This window comes from Lepidochelys kempii, chromosome 6 (genome assembly GCF_965140265.1).
Source record: "Lepidochelys kempii isolate rLepKem1 chromosome 6, rLepKem1.hap2, whole genome shotgun sequence".
Lineage (NCBI taxonomy): Eukaryota > Metazoa > Chordata > Testudines > Cheloniidae > Lepidochelys > Lepidochelys kempii.
The window spans coordinates 12,697,201-12,719,848 of record NC_133261.1 but is presented as its reverse complement, the minus strand read 5'-3'; the positions used below and the strand labels follow the sequence as shown (position 1 = coordinate 12,719,848).

General features: G+C 55.0%; 2 protein-coding genes across 2 annotated transcripts; one reads left to right on the top strand and one right to left on the bottom strand.

Moving 5' to 3' along the window:
* Positions 1 to 3,874: 3,874 nt before the first annotated feature.
* GPX2 (glutathione peroxidase 2) lies at positions 3,875 to 6,334 on the top strand. The gene is made up of 2 exons (XM_073346707.1): positions 3,875 to 4,316; positions 5,773 to 6,334. The coding sequence occupies exons 1-2, from the start codon at positions 3,999 to 4,001 to the stop codon at positions 6,121 to 6,123; spliced, it is 669 nt and encodes a 222-aa protein (XP_073202808.1). The 5' UTR covers positions 3,875 to 3,998; the 3' UTR covers positions 6,124 to 6,334.
* Positions 6,335 to 10,476: 4,142 nt separating this feature from the next.
* CHURC1 (churchill domain containing 1) lies at positions 10,477 to 20,161 on the bottom strand. The gene is made up of 4 exons (XM_073346708.1): positions 20,083 to 20,161; positions 16,957 to 17,092; positions 14,302 to 14,372; positions 10,477 to 10,661 (listed from the first exon to the last, which is right to left on the bottom strand). Exons 1-4 carry the CDS (start codon positions 20,155 to 20,157, stop codon positions 10,569 to 10,571), a joined length of 375 nt encoding a protein of 124 aa, XP_073202809.1. The 5' UTR covers positions 20,158 to 20,161; the 3' UTR covers positions 10,477 to 10,568.
* Between the last annotated feature and the right edge of the window lie 2,487 nt (positions 20,162 to 22,648).

Sequence of the window (22,648 nt, the reverse complement as noted above, 5' to 3'; positions counted from 1 at the left end):
CCTCGGCAGTCAGGGGCAGAGCTGCGTTAGGAAATGATTGGTGTTGGCTGGTTTGGGGTTATAAATCACTTTACTGAGCCCAGGGGTAACAAAATGTGGTTGATTTGTGTATGAGGAAAGGACAGCAGAACTGTGCCTAGCATTGCCTGGGAGGTCACCCTAAGCTGAACCTCTCATGCAAAGCCAGCAGTAGGGATGCCAAGTGCCACTGAAGATGAGTGCATGGGCTGTTGGGTTTCTACTTGGGTGTTTGTCTTCTGGTTTGAGCTTCAGGGTACAACTACAGGGCTGGCAAATACCTGGGGCTGGCCTGTGACAGCTGGTTCAGCCTAAGGGGCTGTTTAATTGAAGTGTAGAGCTGATGGCCAGAGATCTTGCTGCTTCGTGAGGTCCCAGAGCCTGGGACCCACCCCAATGCTACACTGTATGCCCTGAGCCTGAGTCAACTGGCACAAACCAGCCCCAGGAGTTCCACTGTCGTGTAGACGTAGGCTGAGCTGCAATTTGACCCTCCCCTTTCCAGTGCTTAAAGACCGAGCTGATTGGACTCAAGTGAGAGTCCTTGGTTCTGTGCAGTGATGGGTAGAGCTGAGATCTCTGATGAGTAAGTGCAGGGGCTCTGGCTGAGTCATGGTGAGGGGGTGACGTTGTAGTGAAAGGCGACGAAAGGGCAGCCCCGCAGAGAGATTCCTTGCTAGCCAGCGAGAGCTGAAATCATGAAGAGCTGGGGGGTCTCAGAAACACGGCATTGTGGAAGTAGCAGTGAGTAGCAAGTACCAACAGTGGCAGAGCTGCCCGTGGCAGAGATTGCAGCGGCAGTGAGCCCGTTGCAGAGGGGGCGGTAGCAGGGTGGGGGGTGTTGCTCGGGGTGCACGGGATGCCGCAGAGTTAGAAGGGAACAGCCTGTTAAAGGGACGTTTGTTTGGACTTTCACGCCAGGAGGTGGGAAACTGAGGCAAAGGCCCCTGGTAAGTTTTCCCAGATCAGGGGGTGGGGTTGGAGCCGGTTCTGTTTTGTATTGTGAAGAGGAAGCCCTAGATACTGACCCTGTCCTGTTGCTGCCGACACCACCTGGCTGAAGGGTTATATGCCCTCCCCAGTCAGCTGAGTGTGGCCCTGTTCCAGCCCCACAGGGAGAGCCCCGAGAAAACCTGCTCACGTTTTGATCAGCGGCATTGGCTAATGTGAGCTGGCTCAGTGGGTGGGTGGCTCTGGGAAGGGCCCTCAGCTTTTTCTCCCCCACATCTGAGCCCTGAAGCTAGAAGAGGTCAGATGTGTGGAGACTTGATAAGGGGCTGAGGAGAGGGGCATGGAGAGGAGCGTGCCAGGGGGCCATGCCCAGCTCCCATGCTGTCTAGTCTAATCTAACCTCTGCCTTCTGCCATGAGGCTGTGCCCCTCACTGTGGCATCTGCACACTGCTGGGCCAGGGGCAGCAAGGGGGCTGTGGGAAGCCCACAGTAGATGGGCCGTGTGCCCAGTAATAGCACCACTCAGGGCCCCCCACTGGGATGGTCAGGCTCTCCGCGACTGTGCTGCACGGCGGGAGGAGTCCAGAAGAAGCTAGGCGGCGGTGGGGGAGGGAGGGCAGGGGGCCTGTTATAAACAATTACATCCTGCCCCATTTACCATCAATACCCCCACTACTGTTCCAGGAGCATGTGGACACTGGGCCTGGGGCCGAGCACAGACACCCAGTGAGAGACGGGCCCTGCCCCTCAGAGCTTACAGCCTCCGTAGACGGTGGGTGGGAGGGGAAATGGAGGCACGGAGGTGGCAGGACTGAGGTGTCTCGAGTTGCAGGGCCCTGCCTTGCCCTGCCCCCACCAATTCCCTACCCAGCTATTACTTACGGGTGCTGCCTGTGGCGAAGGGATCCACTGTGGGAAGGAGCCTGCTCAGGTGCCTCGGAGAGCCGCCAAGGGCCGGGGCTGGGTCTGCCAGGGGCTGCTCCCTGCCCTCTGAGACACCCGCCTGCCCGCCAGCCTCAGAACCTGCTGTGGGCGCCGCGCCCAGCCAGCCTGGGCGGATGGATACACACACACACCAGTGGGGCTCTGACAAGGATGGGGCCACCCCCCACCCCTGAGAGGATTGAGCTTCAATTTACCGCTAGGAGGCAGCGTAGTGAGTAGCTAGAACACTGGACTGGGCCTCAGGAGCCCTGGGTTCAAGCCCCAGCTCTGTCACTGGCCTTCTGGGTAAGGCCCTGCCTTGTGCCTTAGTTTCCCCATGGGGGTAATGATACTGTCTTGCTTTGAGACAGATGCAAAGCATTACACATGCTCATTTGATTTGCTCACTGCTACAGACCAAGAACATACAGTCTGGTTTCCCCAGTGGGCTCCTCGGGTCTCTGCCTCGCCCAGCAAGAGTGCGCATATCTCAAGGCAAAGCATGCATTTGCACGCACACTTCCTTTCTTCCCTGTGTCCATTGGAATCAAATCGGCACGGGTGAAATTTCAAGCCAACCCTTCTCCCCTGTCTGAGTGGAGGGCCCTCCCCCGCCCCCTTCTCACCTGCTGGACTTTCGGCAGCTCATTGCAAAGACACCAGCTGAGTTTCCAGTGTGCAGCCCATGCAGCAGCCCCTGTCTGTTATTTAAGGCCTTCTGAATACCTCATCCAGATGCAAGCCCGGCACAAGCCCCATCTATCCACTGCCTTGCCAGGCCCCCGTCCACAGAGTATCTGAGTGCGTCACCCTCAGTCACAGAGTTACCCCTGCGCCCCCTGGGAGGTGGGGAAGGAGCAGCCCCATTTCATGAGAGAGGCACCGGGTGGATTAAGTGACTTAGTCAAGGTCACCCAGTAGGTCAGTGGCACAGTCAGGACTAGAACCTTCCCGAGGCCTTTGCAGGTCACCCCCTCCCACCCTGGCCTGGTCTGGCCTGAGAGCAGGAAAGTGCAAATCCAACTCAAGGTGCTGTTTCTCTTTCCCATGACTGTTAGCGCTGGGCAGGTCTGTAGAGAAAACGCCACGGGCAGCAGAGCTTAGCTTTGTGCCCTCAATTGGGCGTTACCAGCAAAGCCAAGCCCTGGGAAGGGGGAAATTTGACCTGGTGCCAGCGGTGGGGGAGATTCCTGGATTCCCCAGCGGTGTTGTGCAGAGCAGCCGAACCTTCGCCTCCTAAGGCAGCAGCGGGGCCAGACAGGGAACCTGAGGCCCAGCCCCGATTCTGACGACTTTTAAAAGCATTTTAAAAAGTTTGTTTATATATCTTTACATTACAAGAGGGTTTAATGATTTTGTTATACTATAAAATGAAATGAAAAATCACAATACACCAAATTTTGAAGCAAAGTCATTTCAAAATGAAAAAGTGAAAGGTTCCATTCTGAGAAAATCAAAATGCTCTGTCAATTCTGTTCTAAACACAATGGCACTGAACTCGGCGTTACCGCAGAATGTTTTCATTTTGTCAGATTTGCTTTGTCTGATGGAAAACCTTGGTCAGCAAATTTTCCAAGATAGAACCCAGATAGAAGAAGGAAAAAGGAAAGGAAACCAAAATGTTGTCTTGTTATGTTTTAAATCTCATGAAGTTTTAAACAAATTCCTGATTTTTGAACACTTGTGGCAGGGGCTGCTGACATGGGCCTGTCTCTCGCTGTGCATCTGTGCAGTGCCCAGCTCAATGGGGCCCTGATCTCAGCTGGGGCAGGGCCTGTCTCTCGCTGTGTATCTGAGGCGCCTGGCACAACAGGGCCCTGATCTGAGGATGTCTAGGGGCCAGTGGAAGGCACATACTACCAGTCACTGTCTGATTCTTCCCTCTCAGTTGCATGTCCCCAGGGCAATGTCTTTGCTAGAGGAGCTGACTGACTTGAATTACTGAGAGCTAGCAGGAGTATCAGGTTGCCCTGAATTTCCTTCCTGCGCTAGCCGGCTTTGCAACAAGACCTGTGCAGGCCTGACCTGCTGCTTTGTTCTGCGGCTGGAAAGAGCTGGCTCACTAACAGGTGAGCGCTCTGATTTCCTTTGAAGCGTGCCAGGAATGGAGAGACCTTTGGAGCGGCTGATCACGTGGTGCGTGGGGCGAGCCTTAAGCCAGCACCTGCCAGCGGGCAAGGCTCACTGTGCAGCTGCAGCCATGGCTCACATCGCCAAGTCCTTCTACGACCTCAGCGCCACCAACATCCACGGGGAGAAAGTGGATTTCAACAACTTCCGGGGCCGGGTGGTTTTGATTGAGAACGTGGCATCCCTCTGAGGCACGACGGTGCGGGACTACACCCAGCTGAACCAGCTGCAGGCCCGGTACCCGCAGCGGCTGGTCGTGCTGGGCTTCCCTTGCAACCAGTTTGGCTACCAGGTATGTGGCACCTGCACACACAACACCCCCCGCCCCCCATGTCCTCTGCCTCACCAAAGAGCCCTGGAGGTTGCAGGCCCTGCAGGATCATCCCACTCCAGCATGCTGAGAATGCAGCGGGTGCTGGCTCAGTGTTTGGAGAGCTCCCGCCAGCCAGGGGCTGGGAACAAGAGACGTGTGTGGCCCCAGATCCTCCTGTCTCACCTGAGCATGTGGCCGCTGGGGTAGGAATTGCGTGGGGGGGGGCACAGCCTCTCCGGGATGGCCACGCAGCAGCACGGCGACATGGGAACGGTGCCCCCAGTCCAGCCCAGAGATCAGTTTCAGAACCAGGCAGTGACCCAAGGGATCGGCTGCCCAATGCCCTGTCCCTTACACCAGTGACACTCTGCCTTGCACCAGGGTGTGGGGCAGGGGCACCCCGCCCTTTGATTTTGCTGCCAGTGCCCTCCTGCATGGCACAGGCGGGTATGATTTAACTAGCTGATGCTGGCCTCAGCTGCACCTGTAAAACCCAATGGCCCAGGTGGGTCCGTGCTGAATGGAGCATGCGTTTTGCATGCTCCTGCCTGAAGCTGGGCTCCCTGCTACCAGCCGGCCTCCTGCTGTCCTGGCAAGGTGCCCTCCTGCCCACGTAAAGCCTCCTTGACGACCTCTTAGTGGCAGTCAGAGCACTGCCCAGAGGGGGGCATTGGAGCAGCTCCACCCTAGAGGTGGCGGAGATGGGCCCCAGCGTGCGAATATCTCACCTGGCTGCAGCCTGGTGGGCAGGGCCCAGGCTGCCCCAACCAGACCAGCATGAGAGGAGCTAGAGACAGAGCAGAGTGGCTGGGTCCCTTCCAGGGGCCAGGGCAGGGTTCTTGCCTGGAGAACCTTCTTTGCTGCTGGGACCATACAATCCAGCTGCTGGTCAGGATGTTTCCCCTGCTCCCACGTGGTGGGCCAGTGGGGAGGTCAATGAACAGGGACACAGGACACCTGGGTTCTCTTCCCAGCCCTTCCACAGCTTTACTGGGTGACCTTCGGCAAGTCACTTCCCTGCCCCGTGCCTCAATTTCCCCTTTGCCTGTCTTGTCTATTCAGACTGTGGGCTCCCTGGGGCAGGGACTATCTCTTGCTCTGGGTCTGTGCAGCACCTGGCACAATGGGGGGGGGGGGGAAGTGATCTCCGCCAGGGTCTAAGCAGTGCCAGGACAATGCCCCCACCCCGATCTCAGCTGGGGTCTATGCAGCTCGGGACACAACGGGCAGCAGGGCGGGGATCTTGGTCACACCCTGCATTCCTCACAGTGTGCTTGTCGGAAGGCAAATAATGACTGAGTGGCAGAACAGGCCGGGCCAGCGCCGTGTGGGCTGGGACCATCCATGAGTCACTAAGGAGGCGGCGGGACAGGGCTGGGCTCCAGTCCATCCCTTGACTCCGTCGGCCTGACACGCCCTGTCCTCTCCCCGGCAGGAGAACTGCACCAACGAGGAGATCCTCAACAGCCTGAAGTATGTGCGCCCTGGGGCCGGCTTCGAGCCCAACTTCACCCTCTTCCAGAAATGCCAGGTGAACGGGCAGGACGTGCACCCCGTCTTCGCCTACCTGAAGGCCCACCTGCCCACCCCGGCCGACGAGCCCTCCGCCTTCATGGGCGACCCCAAGTTCGTCGTGTGGAGCCCGCTGCGCCGCGACGACCTCTCCTGGAACTTCGAGAAGTTCCTGGTGGGGCCCGAGGGGGAGCCCTTCAAACGCTACAGCCCCAAGTTCCAGACCATTGCCATCGAGCCCGACATCCAGCGCCTCCTCAAGCTAGCCAAATAGGGGGGCAGTAATGGGAGTCCAGTGGCAGCGCCCCCTGCTGGAGGGGCGCGGTGGCCACTCCCTAAGTCTCAGCCCGCTGCAGCCGGCGTCAGCGCTTTACCGGGTGACGGCCCCCTTCTAAACCACATGGGGAGGGGGCCCGAAGGGGGTAAAGGCACCGAACGCTCGGCCCGCGGCACTGGGCACCGTCCAATAAACAAGCCTGAAGGGAGCTGGGTCTCTGTGTATTTTCTACCCCTGCTCCCTGTTGCAAAGCCTGGCACAAGAACAACAGTGTCAACTGCCTCCCCCTGGCCCGAGCAGGGAGGCCCAGCCTTCCCGGGTGACACGCGGAGACAGCAAGGGCACTTCGGCCCTGGGTCTTGTCCCAGCCTCCACCGTGATGGCTGAGGGACCTGAGCCCTCGCTGCTGTGGAGGTAGCGGATGTGTGTGTGTGGGGGGGGACTGAGTGCCCATGGGGGCTGTATTGGAGGGAGCCCGGCACAGAGTGGTGGGTGCCCAGGGCAGTGAGCTGGGCACAGGGCTGCCCATCATCGAGGCTAGCAGGGAGTGAGTGTCAATATTCCTCCTGCCTAAAAGGGCCTCGCCCATTAAAATGGCTGAGAGGGCACGTGCCCCTCGTGGCAAAGCAGGTTCACAGCTCTTTGTGAGCAGGGGCCCAGAGACGGCAAAGACCGCAGGGTGCTGCACAACCCACCCCTCTGCAATGGGGGCCATGCCCCGTAGCAACCGGCCCCTTTGCCATGCCCCGGGAGCAGCCCGCCCCTCTGCCATGCCCTGGGGGCTGTGTCCCATGGCAAACCCAACTCCTGTGTGCTGCTCTGGGAACAGCCCCAGCTGCAGGGGATGGTGGGGGGTCCCCGACAGCAAACCCAGCCCCTCTGCAAAGCATCAGGCTGGGCGGGGGCGCTGTGCCCCAATCCAGGAAGCCCCCTGACAAGTGGCTTGGGAAGTGGGGGGGGGGGTCTGCCCTGCTGCCTCCTACTGTTTCCTGGCCTCCATGGAAAGCACTGCAGCAATGACCTCTGTGGGGGGAAGTCTGTCTGCCTTCTCCCCTCACCCCCACTGGAAGGGACCAGGAAGTTACCTCTTCCCATGGGCTCTTCATTCCTCTGCCAGTCTCGACAGCTGAGGACCTGCCTTCCAGGAGCATCAGGAGCAGCTGCTTTCCAGGCCACAAGCCCTCACAGGGGGGCATCAGTCCTGGAGCTGCCCTGTCACCCACGGGGCCCATTTGGCCTTCTCAGGGATGGGGGGAACTGCCCGTGTCCGAATGAGCCTATTGCCGGGCCCCCTTCACCCGCCCCAGCCCAGGGATTCGTTTCTTGCTCCACTCCCCAGGTCAATGCAGAATTACAGCCCCAGCCCTGCTGTGTGTGCAGAGGCTCAAAAAACACGCCCCGAGTGGGACTGATGCTGCCTGAGGCTGCAGAGAGCCTGAGCCCATTGCTGGGAGGGAGCTGCCCCAGATGTGACCACACAGCAACGCCACAGAGAGCCTGAGGCGCAGATTCCCTGCCCAAATCAGGGGCCTGGGTGGCTCCTGGCACCAGCTAAGGCAACTCAACTTGTGTCCCTGCTGCCACACTCCCCCCCCCCCCGGCCCTGCCTCCAGCCACAGCAGCCAAGGTGGCTCCATGCCTAGGATGGGAGTCATGAGAGCATCTTGCTGGGAGCTGTGGCATGGTCTAGTGGCTAGGGAACTGGGATAGCATTCAGGAGACCTGGGTTCTACCCCCAGCTCTGCTGCAGAGTGACAGCCCTGCTCAGTGCCTCAGTTTCCCCCCCCCTTTGCCTTCAGCGTGAGCCCTTTGGGGAAAACAGCACCTCCCACTGTGTACGTGCAGCACCTAGCACAACAGGGGCCTCTGGGTGCTATCATAATAGTGACACCCCCAGGGGCAAGTCTGGCCAGGGCCCAGCCTCTGTTTCAGGAAAGGAGCTTGCAGCGGGGGAGTGAATTGTGCCGGTGGGCTCAGCAGCTACAAGTCTGCCTTCCCCCTGTCAGGGGGCACTAGCTGAGGGGAAGGCAGGCTTGTAGCTGCTGAGCCCACCTGCTCCCATGGGAAGAGGCTCTGTCCTGCAGGCAGAGGGGGCTGCTCTTCCTGCTGGCAGAAATCGGGGTTCCTGGGCAGCTCCCCAGATCAGCAACTGAGATTTTCCCAATGGGGTCAGGGGTTTTAACAACTTGCCTCCCATCACAGTGCTCCTGGGCAGCACGGTCTAGTGGTGAGAGCACCAGGCTGCAGCAGACCTGGGGTCAGTCATATTAAAGGTCAGACCTCACCTCCCCCAATCTGTCCCCCTGTGTAATAGAGACCCAAGCTCCCTGCAGCCAGCCCAGCCCAGCCCAGCCAGAGTCCATTGCTCCGACATGCAACGCAGGCTGGCTTTACAGATGCCAAGGGCTGGAGAACTAGTCGCTCCAATAGTCAATTCCCCTTCCTCTTAAAATTCTGCCCTTTTTTCTAGTCTGAATGTCTGGCATCAGCTCCCGGCCCCTGGATCTTGCGCTGACGGTGTCTGGTAGGCGACAGAGGCCTCCAGCAGAAATCTCCTCCCCAGGTAGCCACCTGGAGAAACTAGGCCACCCAGGCTCCTTCAGTCACTCGCAGTCAGGCAGGGCTGCAGCCCTCAGAGCCTCCTTGGTCTCTCTTCTGACCCCTCTCCAGGCGATCCCCGGCACTGCTCCTGGGTGACCTTTGACAAGTCACTTTCCTGCTTGTCACCTCAGCTGTCCCAGCTGTAAGGGGTGTGTGTGTGTGAGTGAGTGATGCTTCTTGAGACTCCTCCGTACAGAGCCTGGAGGAAAGGCCCCAGCAAGGCGCTCCGTATTAAAGCCAAGCAAAAGCACCCAGTTGCACTGGCAGAGCGCATGCAGGGCCCTCCCGTTGGGCAGCACAGAAACGCCCAGCCTTGGCTGCCCCTCAGGGTGCGGGGCCAGAGGCGACTCTGCACTGCCGTGCCTTCACTTCCTCTGCAGGGGTGCGGCATGGCTGTCACCACAGCGGCAGGGAGCCAGCTGGGTCTAATCCACGTGGCTTCCTTTGGTGACACATCACCCACTTCACTGCCCCCCAGGCTGGAACAGGTATGGGCACTTCCCTCAGCACAGCCCCTTTTCCTCTGCCAGGGGGCACAGGAAACAGCCCAGCAAGCCCTGCGCCATCCTGTCATGAACGACTGCCCCGTGCAAACCCTCCCAGGAATTCCACTCAGTCTAGCCCGGAACCTGGCCTGGGAGCAAACCTCTGGGGCTTCGTGGGAAGCGATCCGGATTCTGCACCAGGCTGCTGGTCTCCCAGCAGATGTTTCCATAGCACTCCGGGTTGGCAAGGCTACAGCCAGCAAACATTGCAATCGACAGGCCCCGCTCTTTGCCCCACCGGTGAGCGGGATAATAGGCAGCAGAAGGGCTGACTCACCAGAGGGCCCCACGAGAGCAGAGGAGCGGGTTATAAAGGAGAGCAGGTCTCTGCTGGGATGAGCCTGGAGAAATCCCCACTCCCCAAGGGCTGGGCGTTCCGTGAGCCTGGAGCAGCACCAGCCATGATCGGGGCCCCACCGTGCTAGACGCGGGACAGACAGCTAGGAAGACACCACTGCTGCCCCAGAGCACTCCCAGTTTATTGTCCACCTGTGCACACGAACAACTTGTTTGCTGTGCTCTTCTCCTGAAGGGGAACACCACACTGCAGCCGGTCACCCCCGGGAGGAGGGCCAGCAGCATGGGATGCCCCTCAGCAAAGGCTGGCCAGGAGATCTGGAGCCACTTTCCCCTTCCATTCAGAGGGAGACTACAGGTCCTAGGCAACAAGTCTTGCTTGTTAGCTCAAGCAGCCTGGCCACAGCAAGTTTCCTGATACGGCTCTAACCTGGGCCCGGTTTGCATGGTCCTGGACCACGGCGTGGGGGAGGAATCCGAGTGACTGCGGAACAGCTGAGACAGGGACAGCTGGGTGGAGAGCAGGTGTACCAGCCTCCAGACTCCTTTGGGGGGCACGCTAGGGTGCACCTCGGGGGGCTCTGCTACTATATCAGCCAGCTCTAATTTCATTACAAACTATAGATCCACGCAGTGCCCCTGCGCACCGGCTGTAAAATTACCTTCCAGGGGGTGGGGGCGGGATCCCAGACCAGGCACCGTGGACAGGACAGCAGCTGTTACCTTGGTTTGTGCCAAGGACCGTCCCACTCCCTCCCCCTCAGCATGCTCCCCACCACAGTACCAGTTCTCCAGGCAGCCTGGCTTACACCTCCCTCCCCGCTCATTCCTCCAGGCGGGGGCCGGGGTCCTGAGCCTCTCTGATGCCTGGGGAGGAGCGGTGTGCTGGACCGTGGGGCGACTCACGTTCACAACAGAGGGCACGTGTTTAATGACTGTAACCCGCCATCGCTTTGCCAACAGCCTGGCGAGGCTGGACGCAAACCCATGGCGGCAGCTTCAGAACAAGGGGGCCGCCTGGCGAGGGTCATCGGGCAGGATGCTGATGGAGTCCTCGGCCCTGCCACACAGCAGGCACAGCATGGTGTACTCCTGCAACAAGACAGAGGGCGCTCACGCGGGGGCAAGGGGGCGCTCGCTTCCATATGCAGGGCTGGGAATCTAGGCTGCGACACTCCGTTGTCCCGGGGGTGGGCGTGAGATGGGGTATGCACCTACACCCTGGCCAAGATTCAGGCCTGGAGGGAGGAGCTAAAAGGGGGAGAGCCCAGCTCTGGGGGCGGGGAAAGCAGATCTCCAGCTCTCACCGGGTGCAGGTCAGGGCCTCCCTGAGGGAAGGGGGGCTGGGTCTGAAGCTGGGAGCCCAGGCAAGTGTTAACGAGAAAAGGGACCCTGAGTAGAATGGGGGTCCAGCCCCAGCTGACCCTCCTTTCTGAGTTCCTTGTATTTGTTTTGTAACTTGGCTACCTCTGCAGGGGAAGAGCTTTGATGGAGGGCTGAGCAGCCATGGCACCAGACCATGCTGGAGATGGCTGCTGACCAGTGAAGACCTGGAGGGAAACTGAGCCCAGATGAGCAATGCCACAGTAGGCCACAAGGGGGCGCAGATGCCAACACTGCCACATGGTGACAACACTGCCACATGGTTCAGTCTCTTCCAATGCGGCACAGCAGGGCGCCCAACCTAGAGTCATGCCGGAAAGGGACTCATGCAGGCTGGCCTGAGAGATCAAGGAAAGTCCTGTGCCCAGACTGGCCTGCAGAGAGCATAGCTGTGGCAGTAGGAAACCTGCCTCCCCACTATCACTCAGCTTTGCTGTGCACAAGAGCCAGAGAGACGGACTGGGCTCCTGGCCCTGAGTGAGCGCAAGCTCTGAAAGACCTTACTGGCGACCAGACCCTTCAGGGCCCTCTGGTTTCTCCCCAGGGCTCCCACACACAGACATTGGGACTGCCCAGCGCTGACCAGGGCCGATATCAGACGAAAGCTCCTAAGATGGACCAGCAGCCCAGCCTCTCAGAAAGCAGAGCAGGGATCAGCTTTAGAGAGGCCTCCAAGTACCCCACAGCATTGCATCAGGGCCTGGCAGTGCAAGGGCTGCAGCTAGCAGCAGCCTCCAGGGAGTGGCCACTGAAACCACGCCCCTCCAAGCCCGCTAGCTCCCTCTGGAGGTTACAAAGGGCAAATGGCACCCACAATGGGAGCACACTCCAGCAACCGCAGGTTTGGAACAGAAATGCGCTGAACTTCAGCTTGCGGAGGCATCGGTTCAGGAACCTCAGACCCAGAGCGGCCCCATCAGCCTTCCCCTGCTCTGCCCCCTGAGCGGGCAGCCTGAAGGGGCGGCTAACGCATGCCTGCATCTCAGAGCGTCTCGGAATGGTCCCGCAGCCCCGGTTGGTGGACTGTGCCCAACGCCTGTCTTCCATGCCAATCCATCGCGAAACTCTGCAATATGGCTCCCCTTGTTGCTCCGAAGCCCTGCTGACTGTCCAGGTGCGAGCCAGGGTCTGCCCGCAAAGCCCCTTCTTCCACTACCACCTCCTCCCCATCTGCTTCCACCGGCCTTGTCATCTCACCTACTGCTCTGCAGGCAGGTCTAATAAAACCCGCTGCCGAGGTAGAGGGAGAACACAACTAGCGAGGACAGGGGTCAGGCCACACCCATCCTGCCAGAGGCTCGGGGGTCTGGCTCTGCCTCCTAGGCTGGACCGGGGCTGCAGACCCCTGCGGACCTTCCCGTGCAGAAGAAATTAACAGCGGTGGTTCTTCCAGCAATTGTCCCATGGCCTTGCTGTGTGTCTGCTTTCAAACACCGATTCATCTGGGTCCTGCGCACCCTCAGTTCTGCAGCGCTTCATGCGGGGTGGAAAGTACTCAGCCCTACACCCCATGGCATCGGGTCCTAAAGCACTCAGGCTGGAATTCTCTATGGAGCCTAAGGGAGTTAGGACCCCAAGTCCTATTAAAAGTCAATGTCATTTAAGTGCTTTTGAAAACTGCAAACCCCCTCCCTAATCCCACTGACTTGCAATGAAATGTGTATTCCTAAGTTGAGGTGCTTTTCAAAATGCCAACTGAAAGCTAGGGCTGTAGGCACTCATGCTAAATCATGGGTTCTCAAACTGGGGGTCCGGATCCGTCAGGGGGCCGTGAGGTTATTACATTGGGGGGGGGGTTTACGAGCTGTCAGCCTCCACCCCTAAACTCCGTTTCTCCTCCAGCATTAATAATAGTGTTAATTACAAAAAATGTGTTTGTAATGTATAAGGGGGGGTCGCACTCAGAGGCTTGCTGTGTGAAAGGGGTCACCAATGCAAAGGTTTGAGAATCACTGTGCTAAATGCTACATCCATGCAAGGGAGCCAGGCTCCAGTTGAGCATACAGAATCTCAACCCTCGCATTGCATGGATGTCCCCTTGCCTGATCCGACGGTGCCAGATTAGCCCAAAGTGTCGGGAGCTGGAGAGATGCTAATCAGCGGCATGCACCCATCACCTAACTTGGGCACCATGCCCAGCGGGTGGAAATGCAGCTGTGGCAGCTTGGAATCCACAGCTGGAAAGTCAAGCCACATTCTACAGTGAAGCTGGCCCTACAAAAGCACAGCAGGTTGGGCAGTGACTTGAATCCCTCCCCTAGCTTCCTAGCTGAAGCAGCACGTGGGCTGCACAGGGCACAAGCTCACATGTACCATAGCAACAGTAGCCTGCAGAACCCTACAAACCAAGAGCACCTCCAGATGGAAACCCACAAAGCGGAACTGTCTGCTCCGGCCGCTGCGATCCTGGGGTTCCTTGTGCTTCTGTGACATCACTCCCAGGGCTTTCCAGATCTCGGGGCGTTCGTTTGAGGGAATAAAGGTGTGCGTATTTTTGATCTGTGTACATGCGTGTGTGATGAAGTGGGAATTTTCGGTGACTTTTTATGCCCCCTGTGTGTGCCTCGGTTTCCCCTATATCTTGCATGGCAATGCAGTAGGGAAACAGGACTGTTTGCTCTCAGGGCAGGTTAAGAGACAGAAGCATGAATGGCATTTAGCTGTCTGAGCCTGAATGGGTTGTTAAAAAGGTCTGGCTGAGGCTCACTCCATATCAGTGAAGAATCCAAGAGGACAATGGGACACGGACACTTAGTAACCTGCGCCCCAGAGGAGGATGGATTCTCCCACCTCTCAGCAGGGAGGCTGAGCAAACCCTCCAGCTGGAGAACAAAAGATCAGGAAGGCGGGAGGTGGGGTTAGGAGTTGGCTGTGGGAAGGGGTTGGGGCTCTCACCTGGGAACAGACCACGGAGGTCAGACTGAGACAGAGCCTGAAAGGGGTTCACCACAGCTTGGCTGGGCTCTGGGTTGAACAGGATGGACTTGGGCCATGCTTTACCCTTCGTTTCTCTGTGCTCACCTACGGCCCTCCTGTGCTGTGTAACAGCTGACAACTGAACCCGGCTGTTTGGACAACACTGAGTGTCACCGCAAATACTGCTGAGGTGCATGGTCCCTGAAGAGGGGACAAGTCTCTCCCAGGGCTCTGGCTCAGCTTGACTCACTGGGCAGAGCTCAGGGGGTGAAGCAGGAGGGCTGAAGCTGCAAAGGTGGCGGTGAAGCCAACTGGCCCACCCTGAAGAAAGAGTGAGACCCCCTTGGGGGTCCAGCACGCTGAAGGGCTGGTTCCAAAGCTGGGGGCGTAGCACTGATCCTGGGACTCCATGACAGCGTGCAAGACAACATACCTGGTAATCGTCCACCACGCTGAATGTATATTCGTGCCTGGCTATCATGTGATGACAATTCTTACACACATCTGGAACGAAAACCAGAGATTCACAAGGATCGCCTGCTTGGAGGGAGACCTCACTTACCACAACCTGGGGGCAGGGAAAGTCTTATTTCTTTTGACTGAAAATTGCACTGATCTGAGATCAAGGACCTGCTATCCTGGGTCAGTGACAAAAAGCCCTCCTGGTCCAAGAGGGCAGCGGTCATCTTAGAGGCAAAGCCAAATATCTTTGGATCCCCCCGGCTAGATCCACCCCAGTTTTCTAATACATTTGTGAATTTACCAAAGCAATAAAAAACTTGTATTTTGTAGCCCCACAAATGCCTGGAGAAATTGTTTTACTACATAAGGTTTCACCTTCACTGTACGGGCCAGGCCCATTTTTAGCTGGGAGCAGGGCAAATAGTTCAAAAGTAGTCAATTTTTCTAACCACCGGAGCCTGGATGCTGAACAGAAAACGAGACCTTTCACTCCTTGATATTCCCCAAAGCAGCACGCTCATTGGGTCACCTACACCAAAACCTGTAATCACTGGGGAAATGCACTGTATAAACTCAGGGGACTAATGGAAACATGCCACCTTTAACCATTCCCAACTCATCTCCTGTGCCATCCTACAAAGCACATTTATTTAATCTATGCAAGCTTGAGCGCAACTATGGCTCTGATACTGCAATTAGCTGGAGAAACTCTAAAGTCATTAACTTGGCCATTCAAATCCTGCAGAAATTGCTTCCAGCTTGTGGCTATTTGTAGGCCTCTGTGAAATGAGTTGAGGGGCATAAGCTAAGCTCCCACCTTGCAAAACCCATTTGCACTTCAGTCTCAGCAGGGAGGCCAAGGCACTGAATGGGCGAGGGCAAATTACTCTCTTAGTCCTGCAGATGGTTCCCTGGTGGTCGGGGTCCAGGCAGGGGATGAGAGAGAAGTCAGGATTGCCACTGGATTTTAGAATCCAGAGGGAGGTCAATATAGGGCCTTCCACGAGCACCAATGCAGATGGAATTGTCCATTCACTCCAAACAGTGTAAATGTAACATACACTAATAAATGCCAAACTGAGAACCCTTTCCTGCATTTTTTACAGAGACACAGTGATACTGACAACCAAAAACAACCCCATTCTCTCTCTTCACATCCCTTCAGTTCTCTTTCCTCACATTTTACCTGGCTTAAAAAAAAAATCGACACACACGAGGCAAGCAGGAGGTTTACTTTGGTGATTAGGGAGAGCTAAGCTATCAATTGCTGGAGAATTTAGGCTCTAAAAACAAAACATTAACCTGGCATGGATGCAAAATGTGAACAGATACAGAGCTGCTTCCCTGAGTTTGCCCCTCAGTTGGCAGTAGACTGACATTCACAAGACTCTGGTCAGTTTCACAGCAGCTGTTCACAACCCTGTGAGTATCAGTGAAGCTGCCCAGAATCACATCAATGATGTGATTAGAGTAAGTAGAGTAAGTAGAGTAAGTAGAGGCTTCTTGGGAGCAGTGGGCAGCAGCAGAGGCAGACACTGGAGCTAATCACAGGTGAGGATGACACACAAACGGAGGCAGGGGAGAGATTCTGGAGTCTCAGCAGCAGTGCAGCAGGGAGGTTGGGGGGTGATGGGGGAGCGTACAGTAGCAGAGACTCCTCCAGCTCTGGAGTGGGGAGGGGAGCTCCAGCCTCAGGCCTGGATTCTGAGAACAGTTAAGCACATGCTGACCTGGCTGTAGCCAGATCACACAGGTTTTGTGCTGCTGTAACTATGCTGGCTAGGGGATGTGATTTTTTTTTTTTAACCAACATAGTTATACTGATACAACCCCTCATGTTGACAGTTACACCAGAATAGATCCTTCCCCTTCCTGTAGAGACACTGTACACTGGTATAAACACCTTTGTACCTGTATATCTGCATCCACACTAGAGGGTTTTGCCCTTATTCATAGATTCCTAGCTTAAGGCCAGGTGGGACCATTAGATCATCTCATCAGACCGCCTGCATAGCCCAGGACAGAGAATTTCACTCAGTTCTCTCTGGACTGAGCCCAGTAAATTGCGTTTGGCTAAAGCAGATCTTCCAGAAAGGCCTCCAGCCTGGATCTGAAGCCTTTAAGAGGGAGCAGCCACCCCTTGGAAGTTTATTCCAATGGCTCCTCTGTTGGTCATGGTTAGAAATGTGGGCGTTATTGGTAATTTTGAATTTGTCTTTAACCCCCAGCAACTGGTATAGGAACCCCACTGGGATAATTTAAGCCGTACAACTTTTGACAAGGCCTTAGACACTTTCCAGCCAGGGACTTAAGTGAAAGTGGAGCCCACGAGGAAGGTCACAGGATAGCAGCAAAATAGAAATTTCAGCAACTTTCTCCTTCCCCGCAGGTGGGGACCTGGGTCACTGACTTAGATTTCTTTAGGGAGCCCCAGACAGCTCTCCTACTACCCTCTGGCCAAGAGAGGTCTGGTAACTTTTTCAAATCAAGTGCTAAACTCTCTCTCTCCCCACAATAGGCATAATAATAAAAAAACATGACACCTCACCCCTTTGCAGCTCAGGTTCCTAAAGCCTGTGGCTGTGCGCACACTTAATTGATGAGACAAACAAGGGGACCTCCTTACGGTCATAAGTGATGATTTCTTCTCCATCCTCCTCCTCCGTTGCTCTGTTTGCAATCAGCACAAAGTCCCTCTTGTTGCACTCCACACACCCCACGTAGTTGAGCAGGAAAGAGCCGTTCTCCAGGCAGGTGTTCCCCTACAAAATTGAGAGGAAAATTATCCACCTCCATTTCTATGTTATTGCCAAACACCCACCCCTCCCGCTTCAATTTGTCCCAACATTGTATTTATTGACAGCACACGCAAGGGTTAGGGAAGTGGTCCCCAAACTGTAGGGCGTGCCCCCTGCTCCAGAAAGTAGACTTACAAGTATGCGGGAGTTTGGGGGGCAAATTGACACAACAGAGTTTCCCTGCAGGCCTCTGAGCAGGAACAAAGGGAAGGGTGACAATACTGCAGTCTTAGCAAAATTTGGTACTCTGGAGGCAATGACCTGGGACCAGCCAGCTTGTGTAAAAGTGAATGGTTTACTTTTTTTTTAATGTACCTAAAAAAAGTGTTTTTTGGGGGAAAAAAGGTGTTGCAGTGATCCCTGCAGGAGAGAGTGTTCAGAGCCAAGAGCAGGAAGGCATCAACTGAGCAAGAAAGCCATCGGTACTTCAGAATGCCCCCGTAACATGGAGCCATCTCTATGGTGTTCTTTTTGTGGACACAGACGAACACGGATGCTACTCTGAAACCTGTCATCACACCAGGGGGTCTTGGAGCCACCATGTCCAACAAATCACATATACACAAACGTTCCTGGCAAGCAAATACTGCTGGCTGATTCTGCTTCCCTTCCCTGACTGTCACAGGGATCTCGCTCTGATGGGAACTGCTTTAGAGTCTGTGCCCAGTACTAGATTGGTAGATTCAATGAGCCTGGAATAACTGAGGGGAGTGAGGAGAGGTAAGAACACAGAGGTAAACAAAAACATATGAAATGTCATCCCAGAGTCAGCGGGGAATCTAGTCCAGTAACACACAGTTCAGAGACAACTGCAAGGAAGCCAGCAGTAGCCAATTCGGGAATAACCTTCCCCTGAGTGGAGTTTCATGATAACCCAGTCAGTTAGTGACCGACTTATGCCTTGAAACATGAGGGCTTATATCCCTCATGGGCAGGTCATGTCAATCTCTGTGCCTCAGTTTCCCCAACTGTAAAATTGGGGTAATGATACTGACCTGCTTTGAGATCTATGGCTGGAAAGCACTATGCAACATAGGAACTAGTTAGTCTTACTGTTGTTATGCCCTTTAAAAAAAGTCAGTCAGTGTACAGGAGAACCTCAGAGTTACAAACACCTCAGGAAGGGAGGCTGTTCGTAACTCTGAAATGTTCATAACCCTGAACAAAACATTACGACTGTTTTTTCAAAAGTTGACAAGTGATCACGGACTTAATACAATTTTGAATCCTTCCTATGCAGAAGAAAAATGCTGCTTTCCCTTTATATTTTTAGTCGTTTACATTGAACACAGTACTGCTTTCTCTTGGTCTCTGCTGCTGCCTGATTGCATACTTCTGGCTCCGAATGACATGCACGGTTGACTGGTCAGTCCAGAACGCTGAGGTTCTACTGTTACTGTGTATGAGCTCCTTATCTATGTGCCTAGTTCTTTGAATTCCTCTAAGCTCTTGGTCTCAGCAACACTTTGTGGCAATGAGTTCCACAGGTTTCGATAAAGCATAATTATTTCCTTTTATAATTTTAAATGTATTGTATTTCAACTCCATTGGTTGTTCTTTTGTTCTTGTAAAAAGAAAAGGAGGACTTGTGGCACCTTAGAGACTAACAAATTTATTTGAGCATAAGCTTTCGTGAGCTTATGCATCTGATGAAGTGAGCTGTAGCTCACGAAAGCTTATGCTCAAATAAATTTGTTAGTCTCTAAGGTGCCACAAGTCCTCCTTTTCTTTTTGCGAATACAGACTAACACGGCTGCTACTCTGAAACCTTTGTTCTTGTGTTACTACAAAGAAGAGCCTGACTTGCCTTCTCATCATTAATATTTTTGGATATCTCTAGAGAAGAGTTAAATAAAAGGGAACACAATAAACTGTCCCATCTTTTCAGTCTCTTCTCACAGAGCAGTCTTTCTATGCCCCCATTGTTTTTGTTACCATCTCAGTACCCTGTTCTTTCTGCTCTATCTTTTTCAAGGTAACACTATCTCAGAGGCAGGGGCATGGCTGGTTTATGTAACAGCACTGCATTGTCTGCAGTATTATTTCCTATCTCTTAGGCAGCTTCACGTTGCCTTTGCCCCATGCTATGCACTCTTAAAACCCAGCAGGGAGCAGGACTACCCCCTGGGCTGCGCACAGGATGCATCCAGAGGTGCTGGAACTAGGGGTGCGGGGGCTGCTGCCGCACCCCCTGGCTTGAAGTGGTTTCCATCACATACAGGGCTTACAATTCGGTTCAATGGCTCTCAGCATCCCCACAATACAAATTTTTCCAGAAGCACCCCTGGGTGCCAAAGGTACCCAGGGCAGCCTCTAGCCCACCCTGGCCTGAGGATAGACACTGCTGTGGCAGAAGGTCAGGAGGTGCGGGGGGGGGGGGGGAAGAGGAGCGCACTTTACAGAGGGAGATGGGCATGATTCACCCTAGGTATCAAGTCAGAAACAGAACCCAGGAGTCCGGCCTCCCAGCCCAGCTCCAGCCCACCAGACCCCACCCCCGGACCAGAGCTGGGGAGAGAACCCAGGAGTCCGGGCTCCCAGCCCAGCTCCAGCCCACCAGACCCCACCCCCGGACCAGAGCTGGGGAGAGAACCCAGGAGTCCGGGCTCCCAGCCCAGCTCCAGCCCACCAGACCCCACCCCCGGACCAGAGCTGGGGAGAGAACCCAGGAGTCCGGGCTCCCAGCCCAGCTCCAGCCCACCAGACCCCACCCCCGGACCAGAGCTGGGGAGAGAACCCAGGAGTCCGGGCTCCCAGCCCAGCTCCAGCCCACCAGACCCCACCCCCGGACCAGAGCTGGGGAGAGAACCCAGGAGTCCGGGCTCCCAGCCCAGCTCCAGCCCACCAGACCCCACCCCCGGACCAGAGCTGGGGAGAGAACCCAGGAGTCCGGGCTCCCAGCCCCCGCTCAGGGAACCGGGGCGAGGGGGGAGACAAGCCCCGGCCCCGCTCACCCGGGACGGGTACTCGGTCTCCACGCAGCCCCCGCACATGACGCCGCCGCCGCCACTTCCGGCTTCCGGGAGCATCGCGTCTCGCGAGAGCTGCCAGCCCTGGGAGGGTTTAGGGGCGGGGCCGGGGAGGAGCCGTGGGGCTGGGTGGGCGTGGCCTGAGGTGTGGGCGTGGCCCGAAGGGTCGGAGCTGGGCTCTAAGGGGTCAGTCAGGGCCGAGGGCGGGGTCTGAGGAGAGCAGGGTGGGGTCTGGAGGAGTGGGGCGTTGCCTATGGATGAGGGGGCGTGGCCTATGGCAGTGGGGCGTGGCCTGCAGGGTCAGGGTGCGGGGTCTGTTGGGAAGGGGGCGTGGCCTGTGGGCAGTGGGATGTGGCCTGTGGGGCCAGGCCAGGGTGGGGCAAGGGGAGAGTGGCTTCAGGCAGGTGGGTGGGGTAGGTAGGCTGAAGCAGGGCTTTCAGGTGTGTGTCTCTGTGCGTGTTTAACATGTGCGGAGAGCTGCCGCAGGAGGGACTCTGCCCCGCCAGCACCAGTGACCCATAACCCCTTCCCTGCCCCGATCCCTGTTTTTGTTTTTTTAACAGCCGCCCCAGCTCCTCTTCCGGTAGAAGTCTCAGCAGCAAAGGCGTGGCAAGCCCACTCCCCTAGAGTCAGAGGACTGGGAAAGGTTTCAGAGTGGTAGCCATGTTAGTCTGTATCAGCAAAAAGAAAAGGAGTACTTGTGGCACCTTAGAGACTAACAAAGTTATTTGAGCATAAGCTTTCGTGAGCTACAGCTCACTTCATCGGATGCATTCAGTGGAAAATACAGTAGGAAGATATAAATACACAGAGAACATGAAACAATGGGTGTTCCCATACCCACTATAACAAGAGTGATCAGTTAAGGTGAGCTATTGTCAGCAGAGGGAAAAAAACCAAAAACCCTTTTGTAGTGATAATCAGGATGGCTCATTTCCAACAGTTGGTAAGAAGGGTTGAGTAACAGTAGGGGGGAAAATAAACATGGGGAAATAGTTTTACTTTGTGTAATGACCCATCCACTCCCAGTCTTTATTCAACCCTAAATTAATTGTATCCATATTGCAAATTAATTCCAATTCAGCAGTTTCTCATTGGAGTCTGTTTTTGAAGTTTTTTTTGTTGTAGTATTGCGACTTTTAGGTCTGTAATCGAGTGACCAGGGAGATTGAAGTGTTCTCCAACTGGTTTTTGAATGTTATCATCCTTGATGTCTGATTTGTGTCCATTTATTCTTTTACGTAGAGACTGTCCAGTTTGGCCAATGTACATGGCAGAGGGGCATTGCTGGCACATGATGGCATATATCTCATTGGTAGATGTGCAGGTGAACGAGCCTCTGATAGTGTGGCTGATGTGATTAGGTCCTATGACGGTGTCCCCTGAATAGATATGTGGACAGAGTTGGTAATGGGCTTTGTTGCAAGGATAGGTTCCTGGGTTAGTGTTTTTGCTGTGTGGTGTGTGGTTGCTGGTGAGTATTTGCTTCAGGTTGCAGGGCTGTTTGTAAGCAAGGACTGGCCTGTCTCCCAATATCTGTGAGAGTGAGGGATCGTCCTTCAGGATAGGTTGTAGATCCTTGATGATGCGCTGGAGAGGTTTTAGCTGGGGGTTGAAGGTGACGGCTAGTGGCTTTCTGTTACTTTCTTTGTTGGGCCTGTCCTGTATTAGGTGACTTCTGGGTACTCTTCTGGCTCTGTCAATCTGTTTCTTCACTTCAGCAGGTGGGTATTATATTTGTAAGAACACTTGATAGAGATCTTGTAGGGGTTTATCTCTGTCTGAGGGGTTGGAGCAAATGCGGTTGTATCTTAGAGCTTGGCTGTAGGCAATGGATCATGTGGTGTGGTCTGGATGAAAGCTGGAGGCATGTAAGTAAGTATAGCAGTCAGTAGGTTTCCGGTATAGGGTGGTGTTTATGTGACCATCACTTATTAGCACCATAGTGTCCAGGATGTGGATTTCTTGTGTGTACTGGTCCATGCTGAGGTTAATGGTGGGATGGAAATTGTTGAAATCGTGGTGGAATTCCTCAAGGGCTTCTTTTCCATGGGTCCAGATGATGAAGATGTCATCAATGTAGCACAAGTAGAGTAGGGGCATTAGGGGACGAGAGCTGAGGAAGCATTGTTCTAAGTCAGCCATAAAAATGTTGGCATACTGTGGGGCCACGCGGGTACCCATAGCAGTGCCGCTGATTTGAAGGTATACATTGTCCCCAAATGTGAAATAGTTATGGGTGAGGACAAAGTCACAAAGATCAGCCACCAGGTTTGCCATGACATTATCGAGGATACTGTTCCTGACGGCTTGTACTCCATCTTTGTGTGGAATGTTGGTGTAGAGGGCTTCTACATCTATGTAGAAGAATAAATGGAAACAAACCAGACATCAAGAATTATAACATTCAAAAACCAGTCGGAGAACACTTCAATCTCCCTGGTCACTCAATTACAGACCTAAAAGTCGCAATATTAGAACAAAAAAACTTCAAAAACAGACTCCAACGAGAAACTGCTGAATTGGAATTAATTTGCAAACCAGACACCAT